Here is a 16388-nt window from a genome sequence, read left to right as displayed (position 1 = left end):
ACTCGCCTGCCTGGATAAAGCTACTGCAACTACAATTGGTCCTAGTGGCAATGTTTGTACCAAGACGCTCTCCACGAGTAGCCCGTATGTGAAGGGTTGAACAATGGCTGCTCTTTCTATGGTCTCTTGACTCTTGGCAATATGGGTTGCAGGTCTCACCCAATTGGTCTCCCACAAAAGAGGAATTGCGACTTTGCTGCTTGTGTGCTCTTTCTGTACAGCCGCTTGGCTGTTAGCAATGCGGGTTATAGGCTTCCCCCAATTGGTATCCCATGAAGTGGAACTTAAACCCTGGTCGTCGTGTTACTTTTTTGGTTTGGTATTCAAAAATATCATTTGCTATCCAATAGCCCTCTCAGAGCGCCCTTTGGTCACCTTTACGTTTGTTTATTGTGCAGTTTTTAAGCGCTTATACACCAAGTCAATTCCGATTCAAAGCGTCCACAGTGCAACAGGGCGGGAACATGGGATTGAAAACAATGGAAACAGTGGAAGATAAAGATGAATCTACTATGCCTTGTGAGTATACAAAACATGCAAGTGCAGCGAGAAGAGGGGAAGTGGGGGTATGTTATGGAATGTCTGTGCTCATGGGTGAGCAGAAAATTAAGTGCATAGTATGGTAAGTGCTAGGAGCCGCATTAGGTAAATAGTGCAAGCCAACAGGATGAGGGCCTGTGGGTGCAGAGGCAAGTGCTGCAAGGTAGGCAGAGGCTGGGGCTATTAGGTGTGGAAGGCCAGGACGTCGAAGGATACATAAGGGCCTTGGTCACCAATCACAGCCTCTGTGAGATTAGCAGAGGCAGTGAAGAGGAAAGTCATCAGGAGCTTCAGGAAGTCCATCTCAAGACAAGGAGGAAGGGGGAGGCGGTTCCATAAAAGGGAGCTAGCTAAAGAAAGCAATCAGCCTCTGTCCCTCCAATCAGCGAAACTCTTTACACACAGAGATGGTGCCAGAGGCCTGTAGAGGTCTAGAGGGAGAGTATTTAGTAAGAGAAAGTTGCAGGTAGCGTGGTCCCAGGCCCCAGACAGCCTTTAGGACAACTCATCGGTTTGACGTCCCTGCTTATTAGCTAGCTGAGATGGCAGGCCTCCCGTTTGCTGCTCGCTCTGCCGACTACCTTTGCACAGCTTCAATAAGTTGTTCCATCCCTTCCAATCCGGTGGCTCTCCACTTCACCTCGCACACTGCAGCGTTGCTCGCCTTAATGGGAGCCCGTCTCTCCTTCAGTTAGCCTTTGCTCTCCGATGCCACTTCCTGCTGCATACACTCTGCACGGTCACACAGCTTCCCTCCTTGCATCGGCATCAGCTGGACTTCCTGCTGCTTACACAGCAACCCCAGCACGCCAGTTTGCTTTGACTACACCATTCACACCGTTCTTCAGCTGGGGCTCATTTCTCAATTTAAATGTCCCACTCAGGTGTTTTCCTATATAACAACTAGACCGCTCATGCTGATCAATGACACTTTGGATACCAACTAACTCCGAGTCCCTCTTCCTTGTCCCAGTACAACAGGCATTATGGATCTTGAGGTCCATAGTGGTTTTGGTCCTTTGATATTTAGCTAGTTTGGATGGTCTTGTAAATTGAGAGTTGACAGAGTTAGGAAAGTTTGACAAGAAGGTTTGTGTTCCAAGGGCAGAGATTCCAGAAAAGGAGATCCAGGTCTGCGTGCTGTGGAGAAGTTGACCTCTGCATCTTGCTTTGTACGAACACAGATCTGCTGAGATGAAGACATCTTGATAAGGGCTTCCCAACGTAGTAGGCGCATCTTGAAGGCTTTGACAGAAAGCACATCACAAAAAGCACAAACATCCAGCGTGTGGTCTGGGCCCAAACATTCCAGGCACAATGCATGCGGATGATGCCTAAACGATATAGCAACAAGAAAAACAGACTTCTGTGGTGTAGCCGAGAATACCTGGTCAACCGAGGAAAGGAATTTGAAGAGTAATAAACTAAAAGGAGTGAAAAAGGATCAAATAAAGGTCCCCCCCCATGCTGATAGACTTCCAGTAAAGGTGTCCAGTCAGCCAAGTGGGTTGCATAACCAGTGGGTGCGACATGCAGTGCAGAGCTGTGCTCTGTGCATGCACTTCGGCTCCACTTTCAAAATTGGGGTTTTCATGCTAATAAAAAGGCTCCGGCCCCATCCCCATGCAGGGACATACCATAATTATATAGCAAAGGTGTAGGAGTACATGAAATGTAAGGGACACCCTCCACAGGTCAAGACCCATACTTACCATCCTGCCTCATCACAACCCCACACAACACAAGACAACCTAGGCATTCTGTCTCCTCCACGGCCACATGACAAGACTTTAAGCTTGCATCCTGCCTCACACCCCACAACGGCGGGAGACCTATGTAGTTGGAACAGAAGACTGTGATACTGGTTTTATCAGGGGAGCAGCAGAAAAGGCTGTTTGTAGAGCTGGATGGGTGGCTTGCAATTCTAAAATTAAAGTGGACCCAAAGTTGCCACCAGAGTGGTGTTGAATGCCAAAGGATTTCAGTGGCCAATTGCACACGCTACAGAGCCTGACCTATGGGCAAGGAGAGGTAGGTCTGCTTCAGGAGGCAGAGTTAAGTCCTCGTTGGAGAAATTATTGTATATTCAAGTAGTGGTGGATGGCCTCTTTTGTGGATGTTGGCTTTTCAAGTGTGTTACGGAGGGGGGGCTCCTGAGTGAGATAATTTGCTGTCTGTACAGTGTGGGCCCACTATGCTGTATGCAGGGGCTTTTTTCAGTGAAGCGCTTACCACTCACCACCACTCCTTTTCTTAGAGGCAGCGGCCCCCAGCTAATTCTGGGTTGTGAGCAGGGGGGCAGGAACTCCAGCCAAAGCCACCTATTGCCAGCAAGTCAAGATTGTATAGTTTTCATAGAGCAGTAAGCATGAGGGGGCAGGGCTCAGCTCAAATCTTAGCAGGGATTGGTTTGAGACACACCCATCTCTTGGCACAACAGAAGCTTTGCATAATTTGGAAAAATAACATACATGCAAGAGAAACTAGGGACGCTAGAAAGAGATTGTATACCATAGGAGTTATCAAAGAATGAAAGAACTGTCAACATGGACTTAGTAGTGAATATGCAGCCAATTTGACAAAACGTGCTTAGAAAAGAAAAAGATTGATGTTTGAAATAGTGGAATACTGGGTTTTTCAGCCATTGAAGTGTGTGTCTGAAGTGTTTGAAGGACTGTATTTTTACTGTTCAAAAAGCTGTATATGAACGGATGTTGTGGAGTATCAATTTGTGAGAGTTCTGATCCCCTGAAGAAGTTCCTGGTAATCATTGTTTGCACAGGAACAAAACATGCTGGGCCTATGACACATTGGCATGATGATCATTAATGTATTGTCAATGACAAAACATCGCAAACATGTATCCCAGTGTGTTGTACAAACTAGAAAATAAGATTATTGGTTTGGGTCCTTAATTACGCCAGAGAAAATCTCATTCACAAAACGCAGGGTTCAAAAGTGAGGGGAGTTGGGAGCTATTTAGCGCCTGCTTCTAGCATAGTAGAGCCTAGTTAGCTTCAAAGCAACAGCTAGCAGCAGCCACTTTTGGCTTCTAGGGCCAACGGGTGCCTTCCAAATGTGACATTAACTTTAAGTATTTGAGAATGTTAATAAACAAGAACTACAACACATCTACTACACATTTAAACACAATGATTCATACAAAATTGACAAGTTAAACGAACATCCCTGATAGCTCCTGGTTTCCTTGCGGTAGCTCCTCCCTACAGGGTGATGCTAGACACCCAGGAGCTGGTTTTAGCTCCTGCTCATCGAATCACAATTTCAAACCCCTGAAATGAAATGTTCATGTAAATGACGTAGTGCGGATATATGCACATCAACAGAGGAATTGGTATCCGTTAATTACTCTTATGAAAGTCCAGTCAACATACAATGAAGTATGTGTGTATATGAATAAAATATGTATTTATCATAATTTGGAACCTCCTGGATTGTCACAACAGCAGATTTGTATCAAGGGTTTTCCTATAGTCAAAGCTGTGCAGTGGGGACTGTAGGTCAGGAGGGGAAAGTCGAGAAAGCAGGCCTCTGAATGCCCTCCTATGAAGGAACGCTACCATAGTAGTCCAAGTTCATTTTGAACAGCATGTTTAAATTAAAGAGGACTCTGGGAATGGGCCCTTGTTCAGCATGCAAGTCCCTCCAAAGGACTCTTCCATCCAATGGGCAAGACACTGGACATTTCATCTTAAACAGAGGCGAGCTTAGACACTTCCCTTCTATAGGAAGGGGGCTTGGGCACCTTTTTGCAACAGGGAAGGGAGCTTGGTCAGGACATTGCAACTGGGAATGAAGCTTGAAAGCTTTCTTCCAATGGGCTGGGAAGATTTAACACATTCCTCCAATGGGGAGGGGAGTTTGGATACTCCCCCGCCCGACACCACTCTCACCACCACAGGGAGAGGCTTGATGATGTCCCTCAAATGGAGAGTCTCTAACATGGAGGAAACCTTGGTCATGGCCCTATAATAGGTAGGGTCATCCATCCAATAGGCAAGGAAGCTTGGTTGCGATCCTCCAATAGGCGGAAATCTTGGTTATCTCCGTCCAATAGGCAGGGAAGCTTGGTTACAATCCTTCAATAAAGTAGGTAAGCTTGCTTACGTCTCTCCAATCGGCAGGGAACCTTGTTTACCTCCCTCCATTCGGCAGGGTAGCCTGGTTACCTCCCTCCATTCGGCAGGGTAGCCTGGTTACCTGCCTCCAATAGGCAGGGTAGCATGGTTACCTGCCTCCAATAGGCAGGGTAGCGTGGTTACCTGCCTCCAATAGGCAGGGTAGCGTGGTTACCTGCCTCCAATAGGCAGGGAAGCGTGGTTACCTGCTTCCAACGGCCAGGGAAGCGTGGTTACCTGCCTCCAACGGCCAGGGAAGCGTGGTTACCTGCCTCCAACGGCCAGGGAAGCGTGGTTACCTGCCTCCAACGGCCAGGGAAGCGTGGTTACCTGCCTCCAACGGCCAGGGAAGCGTGGTTACCTGCCTCCAACGGCCAGGGAAGCGTGGTTACCTGCCTCCAACGGGCAGGGAAGCGTGGTTACCTGCTTCCAACGGGCAGGGAAGCGTGGTTACCTCCCTCCAACGGGCAGGGAAGCGTGGTTACTTCCCTCCAGAAAGCAGGGAAGCGTGGTTACTTCCCTCCAGAAAGCAGGGAAGCGTGGTTACTTCCCTCCAGAAAGCAGGGAAGCGTGGTTACTTCCCTCCAGAAAGCAGGGAAGCGTGGTTACTTCCCTCCAGAAAGCAGGGAAGCGTGGTTACTTCCCTCCAGAAAGCAGGGAAGCGTGGTTACTTCCCTCCAGAAAGCAGGGAAGCGTGGTTACCTCCCTCCAATAGGCAGGAAAGTTTGGATGCTATGCTACAATAAGCAGGGAAACTTGTTTACGCCCCTCCATTAGGCAGGGATTCTTGTTTACGTCCCTTTAATAGGCAGAGATGTTTGGTTCCGTCCCTCCAATAAGCAATGCAGATCGGTTGCATTCCTCCAACAGGCAGGAAAAGGTGGTTACCTCCCTTCAATGGGTAGGGAAGCGTGGTTACCACCCTCCAATGGGCAGGGAAGATTGGTTGCTATCCTACAATAAGCAGGGAAGCTTGTTTACGCCCTTCCATTAGGCAGAGATGCTTGTTTACGTCCCTCCATTAGGCAACGCAGCTCGGTTGCATTCCTCCAACAGGCAGGAAAACTTGGTAATGTCCCTCCCATGGCCAGGAAGGATTTGACATTTCCATTCAATAGTTGGAAGCTTGAACATATTAAAAACACAGCAAAACGAAAGGAACTGTCCATAACCCTATTAACGGTCACAAAAAACAGAAAAACTAAGTTAATGTAATGTGTTAGCAATGCGACCTCAAAGGGCACGCAGGCTGCAAGGGGAAAATAACAGGAAGGAGGAAGCAATTACCAAGGAGTGCAGCTTTTCCTCCAGGTCTTGGTTGGCCCTCTGAGATGCTGTGTAGCTGTTCTGCAATCTGCAAGGTGGGAAGAAGCGAAACTGTGAAATACAACCCAACGAGGTAATAAGACAAGAAAGCATTTAGCACTGTCCCCATCTTTCAAGGCATTGCCATTTACCTGGTACTTTAATATCACTTAAAAAAGGTATTAAAACATTTTCTTTTAATATAGAAAAAAGAAAGAAAATGTCATCCATGAAAAGATTTTTTTTTTTAAATCAATAGTTTTCCTCTAGCTGTAGGGCAAAAGCTCTGCTTTTCAACAGCCATGAGTGCAGCCATTAACAAAATGGTCTGCGATGCAGGGTTTCAGGGATGTCTAGTGCGTGTGGAGGTATGGGAGCCAGAAGGAGGAAAGATTTTACAAAAAAGAAACAGCATGTGAAAACGGTGGCGCCATGAAAATAAGAGTGTAGGGGGAACTAAGCACGGTAAGGAATCACATATTTGCGCTATTAACATAAGCATGCAAAAGAAGCAAAGGGGAAAGTACCAACGTGGAAATGAAGACATGGACCCTGTTCCAGAATCTCGATGGAATCCCCATCTATGTACCATTTTTATATGCAATTTCCAGGTGATTTTGGGGATATAAAATTCATCTTCATGTGACTCTGGGAACTGTAATGGCCAATTAAACTAGGTTTCTGGCAGATCTGACCATGTTCAAAATGCGAGTTGGTGAGCAGGTGGAAAATTAAATTAGAGATATGCTTAATAAGGAACAAGTTACTTACCTGTAACTGTTGTTCTCCAGCATGGGTCTGGCATGGATTCACATGCTCATGAATATTCCCCGTCAGGCTGGGAATCCTCGGTAAAGAAAAAATCGTTATCAGTTTTGTTTCTGATCTGTCTTTCGTAGTAGTAACCAATCACTGATCTCTGCGTCATACTGACCACAGCCAATGACTGCCCTCTACCTAAGCCCCGCCTCTGGCAGCCATCTTCAGATTTGGTAGCACGTGAAGAGGCAGTATGACCAAGTGAAGAGCCGCAGAGGGGTAGGCGGGAGGGTTCGCATGTGAATCCATGCCAGACTCATGCTGGAGAACAACAGTTACAGGTAAGTAACTTATTCCTTCTCCAGCATGGGGTCTGGCATGGATTCACATGCTCATGAATATAAGAATAAATAGCAGTACACACATGCACAACCACGGGGGGTGGCAAAAGGCTCAACATTAAGCAATACAAAAAACTCAGCATTAAGCATCTCTTACCTCCTCACCATGCTCACCTTAAGCGAACAGGTTGCGCAGCACTGCTTGGCCGACCCTGGACTCCTCCCTGGAATCCCGATCGACGCAGTAGAATCTCGTGAAGGTGTGCGTCGACCTCCACGTAGCAGCCCTGCAGATGTCCAGCAGGGGCACACCAGATAAGAACGCCGTAGTAGCAGCGATCGCTCTGGTCGAATGGGCTCTCGGACGGCCTGGCAGCGGTCGGTTAGCCAACCTGTGGCAGTGCATGATGCAGCCGGAGAGCCATCTGGAAATAGAAGACTTCGAGAGAGCCTTCCCTTGATTCACAGGTCCAAAGTTCACGAACAGCTGTGATGTCCTCTGGAAACTCTTCGTGCGGTCCACGTAGAACTTGAGCGCTCTAGCCACATCCAGCGAGTGCAAAGTCCTCTCGGCCAGCGACAAAGGAGACGGGAAGAAAACAGGTAACACCAAGGAATGGAAAATCAAGTACGGTGCTTTGCAGTGTAGGGCCTGGATCTCTCCCACTCGTCGTGCGGAGGTAATGGCCACCAGGAATGCAGTCTTCCACGAAACAAACTTCATTGGTGCGGAGTGCATCGGCTGGAATGGGGGCCCCATGAGCCTGGTCAGCACCACGTTAAGTTCCCACGCCGGGGCCGGAGCCTTCACCGGCGGGAACGACCGGAACAGTCCATTCATAAACTCTTTTACCAGTCGATGGAACCACAGGGACGTCCGTCCTGTGGTTCTGGTATATCTGGAGATCGCCGCTAGATGAATCTTAATGGAGGCATGGGCTAGCCCAGCCTTTGCCAGCGATAGCAGGTATGGCAGCACTTGAGGGGCCGTAATCCGTAGGGGGTTGATCTTCTGTGCTCGGCACCAGATAGAGAACCTCTTCCACTTATGACTGTAGCATTTGAGAGTCGAGGACGCCCGGGCATTTGCAAGAACCTCTCTGCAATCGGCCGGTATATCGTAGCCTCCAAACTCTAGCGCTGCAGGAGCCAAGCCTGCAGGTTCAGCGACGCCGGGTCGTGGTGGAAGATGGCACCTCCTTCTCTGGAGAAAAGGTCAGCGTCCGCCGACAGCTTGATGGGAGGGGACGTTGACAAGTCCAGAAGGTCCGGGAACCAGATCTGCCTCGGCCACGCCGGTGCGACGAGGATCATCCTGCACCGGGACCTCTTGAGCTGGCTGATGAGTCGAAGCAGCAACAGCAACGGAGGGAACGCATACAGGTATAGGCCATCCCAGGGGAACGAGAACGCATCGCCCATGCTTCTCGGCTGGGGAAACCTGCTGGTGAACCTCTTGCACTTCGAGTTTGTCGCTGTTGCGAACAGGTCGATTTGGGGTTTGCCCCATCGTCGGAAGAGTTGATCCACCTGATTCTGGCGCAGTTCCCACTCGTGACATGCGCGCAGCTCCCTGCTGAGCGAGTCGGCGATGGTGTTGCTTTCTCCTGCCAGATGGAAGGGAACCAGGAACATCCCCTGGGCGACCGCCCAGTGCCACAGATCCTGTGCCTCCTTGGATAGGGCTGGGGATCTGGTGCCTCCCTGCTTCCGTATGTAAAACATTGTTGTGGTGTTGTTCGTGAAGATCCGCACCACCTTGCCCTTGAGCGACGGGAGGAACGATTTGAGAGCCCAGAACACGGCTCGGAGTTCCAGGACGTTGATGTGCAGGAGCCTCTCCTCCGGGAGCCAGAGGCCTCTTGCGTGGAGATCTCCGGTGTGGGCGCCCCAACCTTCCAGGGAGGCGTCCGTCGTCACCATCTCCTGGTACGCCGGCATCTGAAAGTCCTTGCCCGCCGTGAGGTGCGCTGGAACGCCCCACCACTGAATCGCCCGCCGGAACACCTCGTTGAGGGGGACCCTGTCTTCGAAGGTACCCGTCGCCTGCATCCAACGGGCGTCGAGAAATTCTTGAAGAGGGAGCATCCGTAGTCTGCAGAGGCGCTCCAGGTAGATGCAAGAGGACATCATCCCCAGGAGGTACTTGATGGACCTCACCCAGGCCACGTCCGTGGCTAGCAGGCGCTGCACTTTGCCTAGAATGGTCTTCGTCCGTTCTTCCGACGGGGCCGCCAGGCGCCTCACTGTATCGAGCTCCGCTTCCAGAAACAGGGCCACCTGCGACGGCACCAGGTGGGACTTTGGGTAGTTTATGGCGAATCCCAGGTCTGTGAGTAGCTGGACGGTCCTCGCAGTGTGTTCGACGGCGAGTTCCCTCGTCCTTGAGCGGATGAGCCAGTCGTCCAGGTAGGGGTAGACGTGAATCCCCTGCAGGCGCAGCCGCGCCGCCACTGGTGCTAGGCACTTGGTAAAGACCTTGGGGGCCGACTTCAATCCGAACGGCAGTGCTCTGAATTGGTAGTGGCGTCCCTGGACGACGAGGAACTCTCGGTGACTTTTGAGGATGGGAACGTGGAAGTATGCATCCTCCAGGTCCAACGACGATATAAAGTCGCCTTCCTCCAGCTGTCCCAGTACGTGCTGGAGGGTGACCATCTTGAACTTTTGTGATCTGATGTATTTGTTCAAACGACGAAGGTCCAGGATGGGGCGCCGGCCGCCCGTCTTCTTCCTGATGAGGAAGTACCTTGAGTACACCCCGGAGCCTCTTCGGGACAAGCTCGATGACGCCTTTCCTGAGCATCGCCCGTACTTCCAACAGCAGTTGCGGGGCGTGATTTTCCTTCCTGGCCACAGGTGGAACGTGAGGGCACTTCTTCAGGAATTCGATAGAGTGTCCTCTTGCCAGGGTATCCAGCACCCAACGGTCGGTGGAGATGGACTTCCACACGCCGACGAAATTCGTCAGCCGGCCTCCCACCGGGGTGCTTCGGTGGGGGCCCCGAGACCACGGCCGGTTCAATCCTGCTTGGAGGTGGTGGCCTTGCCGCCCTGGCCACCTTGCCGACGGCGGCGAGGCACTCCCTGCTTGCCGCGACCCCTGTAGGCCTCCTGAGACGAGGAGCGTGCCGCCTGGCGGTAGGACGACGAGCCAACGCTGGATCCCTTGGAGGCACCCTGTCTGCCTCCGAAGCTCCGAAAGGGCCGACGTTGCTGAAGGGCTCCTAGGGCACGGGCCGTCTCCGTGTCCGTTTTTATGGCTTGGAGGGATTCGTCCACCGCCTTCCCGAACAAGTTGCTGCCGTCGAACGGCATGTCCAACACCCTGGTCTGGACGTCCTGACGGAAGTCGGTCGCCCGGAGCCAACCCCGTCGTCGTAGGCAAACACCGTTGCCCAGAACCCGGTATCGGCAATATCGGTTGCCACCGTTATGGCGTGGTCCAACGCCACCTCGCCCTCTTGCAGTATTTCCAGGGCCTCGGACCTCTTGTCGTCCGGCAGGAAGTCCAATATGGGGGCCAGCTTAAACCAGAGCTCCCTGTCGTAACGGGCCACGATCGCCAGGGCGTTGGCCGCTTTGATCGTCGTCGCCGCCGACGAAATGACCCGCCGCCCTATGGCGTCCAACTTCTTTCCCTCACCGTCTGGCGGGGAATTCGACGTCGAGGCTCCTGACCCCGCCGCTTTCTTCTTTGCCGCCGCCGAGACGACCGAGTCTGGCGTTGGCTGGGCCCCGAGGCACAGGGGAGCGGTTTCGGGGACCCGGTACTTCTTCTCGTACCGGTCCTGTTTGGCTGGTGCCGTGGAGGGGTTTTTGAGAACCGACAGGCCCGCCTCCCAGATGTCATCGATTAGAGGCACCGCGATGACAGTCTTCCTCTTAGCCTCCCGGCGCTGATAGAGGAAACCTTCCTTTTTCTGCTCCTCCGGGCAGAGCTGGAACAATTCGGACGCCCTGGCGATCATGGCGTGGAATGAGCCAATCTCGTCGGGCGGCGAGGCCCGTGCGACGGGAGATTGGAGACCCGTTCTGTTGTCGCCCTCAGAACCCGTCGTCGAGCCCAACGCATCGTCATCTCCCGACTCATGGGAGGATGAGGAGGGAACTGTAGGCCTTACGGGGGCGAGCGGAGGAGAGGGCTGGGTACTCCGTCGTTTGTTCTGAGGACTTCCCGACGGGCCAGGTTGGGGGTCCTCCGGCCTGGGCCGTGGGAATCTTGTCCTTATCTCAGGGCATAAGGACTGGATCACAGACAAAATGGCCGCCGAGCCATCCTGAGGCCTAGGTTCCGGCTGCACCGGAAGGGAAGGCTGCTCTTCCTCGCCATTGTCGTCTTCCTCGGTTATCTCCCGAGGATCTTCCTTACGGGATCGAACCTTCTCGAATTGGACTTCGAAGTTCCTCACGGCCTCGGTCAGTTCCTCCTCCGAGGCTGACTCAGAGCTCGAGGAGGCTACCGTGCCCCCCCTTGCTTCTTCCATCATGGCGGCCACGACGATGGGCTGAAAAGAGGATTCCCTCCTTGGCGGCAGGGAAACTCTAGTCCCGGAGGCAGTCTCCGCTGGCGGGGTCTCTGCCGGCTTGGCCAGAGTCGCCACGATCACCTCGATAGAGGCCTTTGCCTGCTGGGTAGGGGCCTTCACCACCTTAGGTGCGTCCCGGGCCTTCTCCTTCGGGTGAGGGGAGACGCCTCGCTCCCCCTCTTCCGAGATCGGACGGGGCTTCTCCCGAAGCTTACCCGGGGTCTCGGACTTCCTCTTCCCCGAACCGGAGCGCTGGCTCGCAGTTGACGGTGCCGGGGAAGGTGCGCCCTGCCTGGCGACCAAAAAGCCGGACCTTTTGGCGCTCCCGGAGCCAGCGGACTTGCGGCGCTTGGCCTGATGTTGGGCCCCCGTCGCCGGGGCGCACGCACAGGACTTAGAAGCCCGCTCGGACCCTTTCTTCTTCTTCTCACCCGTTGAGCCCTTCTCTAACCAGCTGGCGAGACGGGATCGACGGTCCCTCATGGTCCACTCCAAGTTCTTGCAGAACTGGCAGTCCTTCTCTACATGAGTCTTGTCCCCATGAAGACAGTAGAGGCATCGCAAATGTTTGTCTTCCTTAAACACATTCTGCAGCCCGCATCCAGGGCAGCTGCGAAACAGCTTGGGTCCGGGCGACGAACTCGCATCCTGGGCCATCTCGAAGTAGGCCGCGAATCTTCTGGAATCCTCCAAGAAGTTGATTCGACGAAATCTTCACCCTTGAGGGACGTAGGAAAATCCTGAAACGGGTAGCCGTTAACGGGAGTAGAAACGGTGGAGCTTGAGGCTCGGTTAACCAAAAAAAATGTGAAAATTCACCCAAGAAAGCACGAAACACCCAGTAAAAGCTCAAGAGCTAAGCACGAGGACTCCCAACACTTGAACGTGCGGTAAAAATCTGAAGATGGTTGCCAGAGGCGGGGCTTAGGTAGAGGGCAGTCATTGGCTGTGGTCAGTATGACGCAGAGATCAGTGATTGGTTACTACTACGAAAGACAGATCAGAAACGAAACTGATACTGATTTTTTCTTTACCGAGGATTCCCAGCCTGACGACGGGGGATATTCATGAGCATGTGAATCCATGCCAGACCCCATGCTGGAGACCTTGCATATTCATTACTGTTGTGCTTTTTACGGAAACGGCAGAAAGGTGCCACATGGCCGTGCTACATGACACAGATTTGGGGGTCGGCTTATCTAATTCCCCATGATTAGCTGAAACTGAAAATATGTTTAGTCTGGCAGTTGCTAGTAAAATTATGAAGTTGTGATGCATAACTAGTTTTTACCAAAAGGTTGAAAGAAGACCAAAGCAGTTTAACAAATGGGAATTGCCATATGTTGCTCCCGACCCCTAAACCAAAAGCGACCTGGAGGCTGGGTTTTGGAGGACAGAGAAGGATAACTGTCCAATCCTAGTGGCAGGAATTATTGCAGGATACCTCCCCAAGATTGTAAAATTGGTGGGGTCATCGCTGTATATAAGGGGGACTGCACTGGGACAAGCGACAGAAAAGGGAGAAAGACAGGAGGACAGAGAAGAGACAGACCATCAGGTAGGATGCTGAAACTTACCACCTGACACCCTTAAGGAGACACCAGAGGAGATTGCTGAGAGTACATTTGGGTGGAGCGGTCTATCGCTAGGAGGGCCTCAAAGCTGACTGGGTGCTGTGGTGGAGAGCGGTCAGCCATCTTTGAGAGTGGAGTGACCCGACCCCTGCCCTATTTTTCCAGAGTGTCCCGAGATGCAGCTGGCTTTCCAGAACCTTAAAGAGAGGCTTGCTATGTAAGTAGAACTGAGCCCTGGGAAACCAAAAGTTGGGTGAATCTGCTTGCCTTGAATCCTTTCTCTCTATAGTGGGTGCAGGTGAGGGGTAAAACTGTGTAGATCCTTAGCTTATATAACCAAATATATAAATTGAATTCCCCAATTGGCCGAACACTACGGGGTGAATTATGTTAAAATTCGAAATTTACAAATCCCACTTCCCAATGTGCGCTGAAAACTATAGCTTATAATTTTATTGGGTAATCCTTGTTGTCCAGCTGACCTAGACTTCTTTAAGGAAGAACAGTGTCTTTGTTCTTAAATCAGGCCAACCTTTTTATCCAGCTTCCCCAACATAGGCCTTTCAGTAAGGAGGATCTGAAATCCAAAATTCCCCAAAGCATTCCAATTTTTCAGTCCGACTTCCCAACCTAAACCAAAGCAGGGAGGTGGGTGTGGTCTGAAAAACAAAGCGATAAATCACCCTGTGTTTATTTTAAACAAAAAGTGTGGGCGAAATCATTACCAATTTTGAATTCCTACAGGATAGTCAAAAATCGCACAACATTACATAAGTGCCTTCATTATTGATCAGTAATTATTTTGTGAAGCGAAATTTACAGAAAGTAAGAATTGTGATTGTGTTCTTTTTAACTCACTTTTGTGATTTGTTTATGCTGAGGGAACTTGATTGGGTTGTGCCACGGATAAAGTAGTGGTTTCAATATTTTTGGTGCTAATTTCTATTACTGTCAATTTAAATAAGTACCAATTTATTTCCTGTACACCGGCCTGGTTCTTGGCCCATTCTTAGCTCTGGGGAGAGTGATCCAAGGGGCATAATATGTGGCTAAGATAGGGCTAAAAAAGAATCGGTTAAACAGTTTGTTGCATAACCACGGGAGTGGGGAGGGAAGGAACTCCCCATGTTGTGGGTGGCTTCTCAATAAACCGCTGCACACCCCAGCTGGGGACTGGAAGGATCCACCAGAGCATGTGTGCAATGCAGAGCTGCATTGCAACTGCTGCTCAGGGCTGCTTCCCAATTAACCTGGACCAATGGCATGCCTGGAAAGAAGAAACCATCAGTGGCCGTTGTGGTAGAGCAATGAGGTCCACTTGCTTTCCTATCACTTGAACGTTCGTGAATGCCAATGTCTCCTAGGTTTCAAAGCTCTTCCATCGAGCATGAGGCACACAGGTCACTAATTCGGTAACACAGCCAGTGTCCAAGGCGCTGCAGGGACAAACTGTGAAGAGTAGTTGCAAAACAGTGTAGGGCAGCCATTGCATCATCTGAAGTTGAGCCCGTATCTAAAAAGGACCACCTAGGAAGCCAGTGGACAGGAAAGAGGTCCACGGTCCCCATTTCTACGCTTTGCAAGACACGCTATGTTTTTGCTGTCTGGGCCCTGGCTATTGCAGGAATATGGAGGAGTGGTGGCAGGAAGTACCCACACTACGCTTTACCAATCAGATTAAATTGACGTTTTTATGAGGTCTAATGAGTTACTGCACCGAAAACCGCACCAATTTGGGAATCCCAAGCAATCCTTTATTCCGTTGCACTATTAATAAAGCAAGACCATTGAGCCTCAGCGAGAACTTTCATTCCATGCAATATCATGCGATCACGCGAGCATGCAAACCCCCGTTGACACCCCATTGCGTCTTTCCGGTTTACAAGTCCCAGTATTACGTCATTTTCCATGTCCACTTGCATGGCATACTCTACCTGCGGAACTTGTCCTTGAACTTCTCCAGCTCCTCCTGATTGCGGACAAGCTCCATTTCAAGGTAATGACGCCCACTGTCCACCTCCCTCTCCATGGTTTCAATCTTGCTGGTGGTGTATGCCAGTCGCCTCCGTAAATCCTCATTTTGATGCTGTAGGAGCCTTCAGGACAAAGCCACAATTAGAGAGAAAATGACAGATGAGAAGAGGGTGATGCTAGCCGCTTCAAATTCCTACAATACAATCTTTGGAATATGGGCAGGAATCTGGCTTTCCCTCCCTCTTCACATTACCAGCCCCAGAGTGCTCTGCATGCAGGCGAGCCAGATCCCAGCATCACTGGGACCGATACCCTTGAATGCACATGAGGTGCCATTGTCCAGATACATCTAGAAGCCTCGGGCTGTGTGGTCGGGGCATCCCCAGATCCTGCATCTAGAAGCCTCGGGCTGTGTGGCCACTAATGTTCGGGGCATCCCCAGATCCTGCATCTAGAAGCCTCGGGCTGCGTGGCCACTAATGTTCGGGGCATCCCCAGATCCTGCATCTAGAAGCCTCAGGCTGTGTGGTCGGGGCATCCCCAGATCCTGCATCTAGAAGCCTCGGGCTGCGTGGCCACTTGTGGTTGGGGCATCCCCAGATCCTGCATCTGGGAGCCTCGGGCTGCGTGGCCACTTGTGGTTGGGGCATCCCCAGATCCTGCATCTAGAAGCCTCGGGCTGTGTGGTCGGGGCATCCCCAGATCCTGCATCTAGAAGCCTCGGGCTGCGTGGCCACTTGTGGTTGGGGCATCCCCAGATCCTGCATCTAGAAGCCTCGGGCTGCGTGGCCACTTGTGTTCAGGGCATCCCCAGATCCTGCATCTAGAAGCCTCGGGCTGTGTGGTCGGGGCATCCCCAGATCCTGCATCTAGAAGCCTCAGGCTGCGTGGCCACTTGTGGTTGGGGCATCCCCAGATCCTGCATCTAGAAGCCTCGGGCTGCGTGGCCACTTGTGTTCGGGGCATCCCCAGATCCTGCATCTAGAAGCCTCGGGCTGTGTGGTCGGGGCATCCCCAGATCCTGCATCTAGAAGCATTGGGCTGTGTGGTCGGGGCATCCCCAGATCGTGCATCTAGAAGCCTCGGGCTGCATGGCCACTAGTGTTCGGGGCATCCCCGGATCCTGCATCTAGAAGCCTCGGGCAGCGTGACCACTAGTGTTCGGGGCATCCCCAGATCCTGCATCTAGAAACCTTGGGCTGCGTGGCCACTAGTGTTCGGGGCATC

At 51.7% G+C, this 16388-nt stretch overlaps 1 protein-coding gene across 4 annotated transcripts in view; it reads right to left on the bottom strand.

Moving 5' to 3' along the window:
* The window catches only part of TJAP1 (tight junction associated protein 1), a 580368-nt gene that overhangs the window by 125732 nt on the left and 438248 nt on the right, over positions 1–16388 (bottom strand). For all 4 annotated transcript variants that reach the window (XM_069608809.1, XM_069608808.1, XM_069608811.1 and 1 more), the window contains 2 exons: positions 15122–15283; positions 5967–6033 (listed from right to left, as the gene is read on the bottom strand). In XM_069608809.1, the coding sequence (XP_069464910.1) occupies positions 5967–6033; positions 15122–15283 (229 nt within the window). The remainder of the gene's footprint in view (positions 1–5966; positions 6034–15121; positions 15284–16388) is intronic.

Source organism: Ambystoma mexicanum, chromosome 4q (genome assembly GCF_040938575.1).
Source record: "Ambystoma mexicanum isolate Mex_15411 chromosome 4q, UKY_AmexF1_1, whole genome shotgun sequence".
NCBI lineage: Eukaryota > Metazoa > Chordata > Amphibia > Caudata > Ambystomatidae > Ambystoma > Ambystoma mexicanum.
The sequence above is the reverse complement of the archived record's forward strand: the minus strand, read 5'-3'. Positions and strand labels throughout refer to the sequence as shown.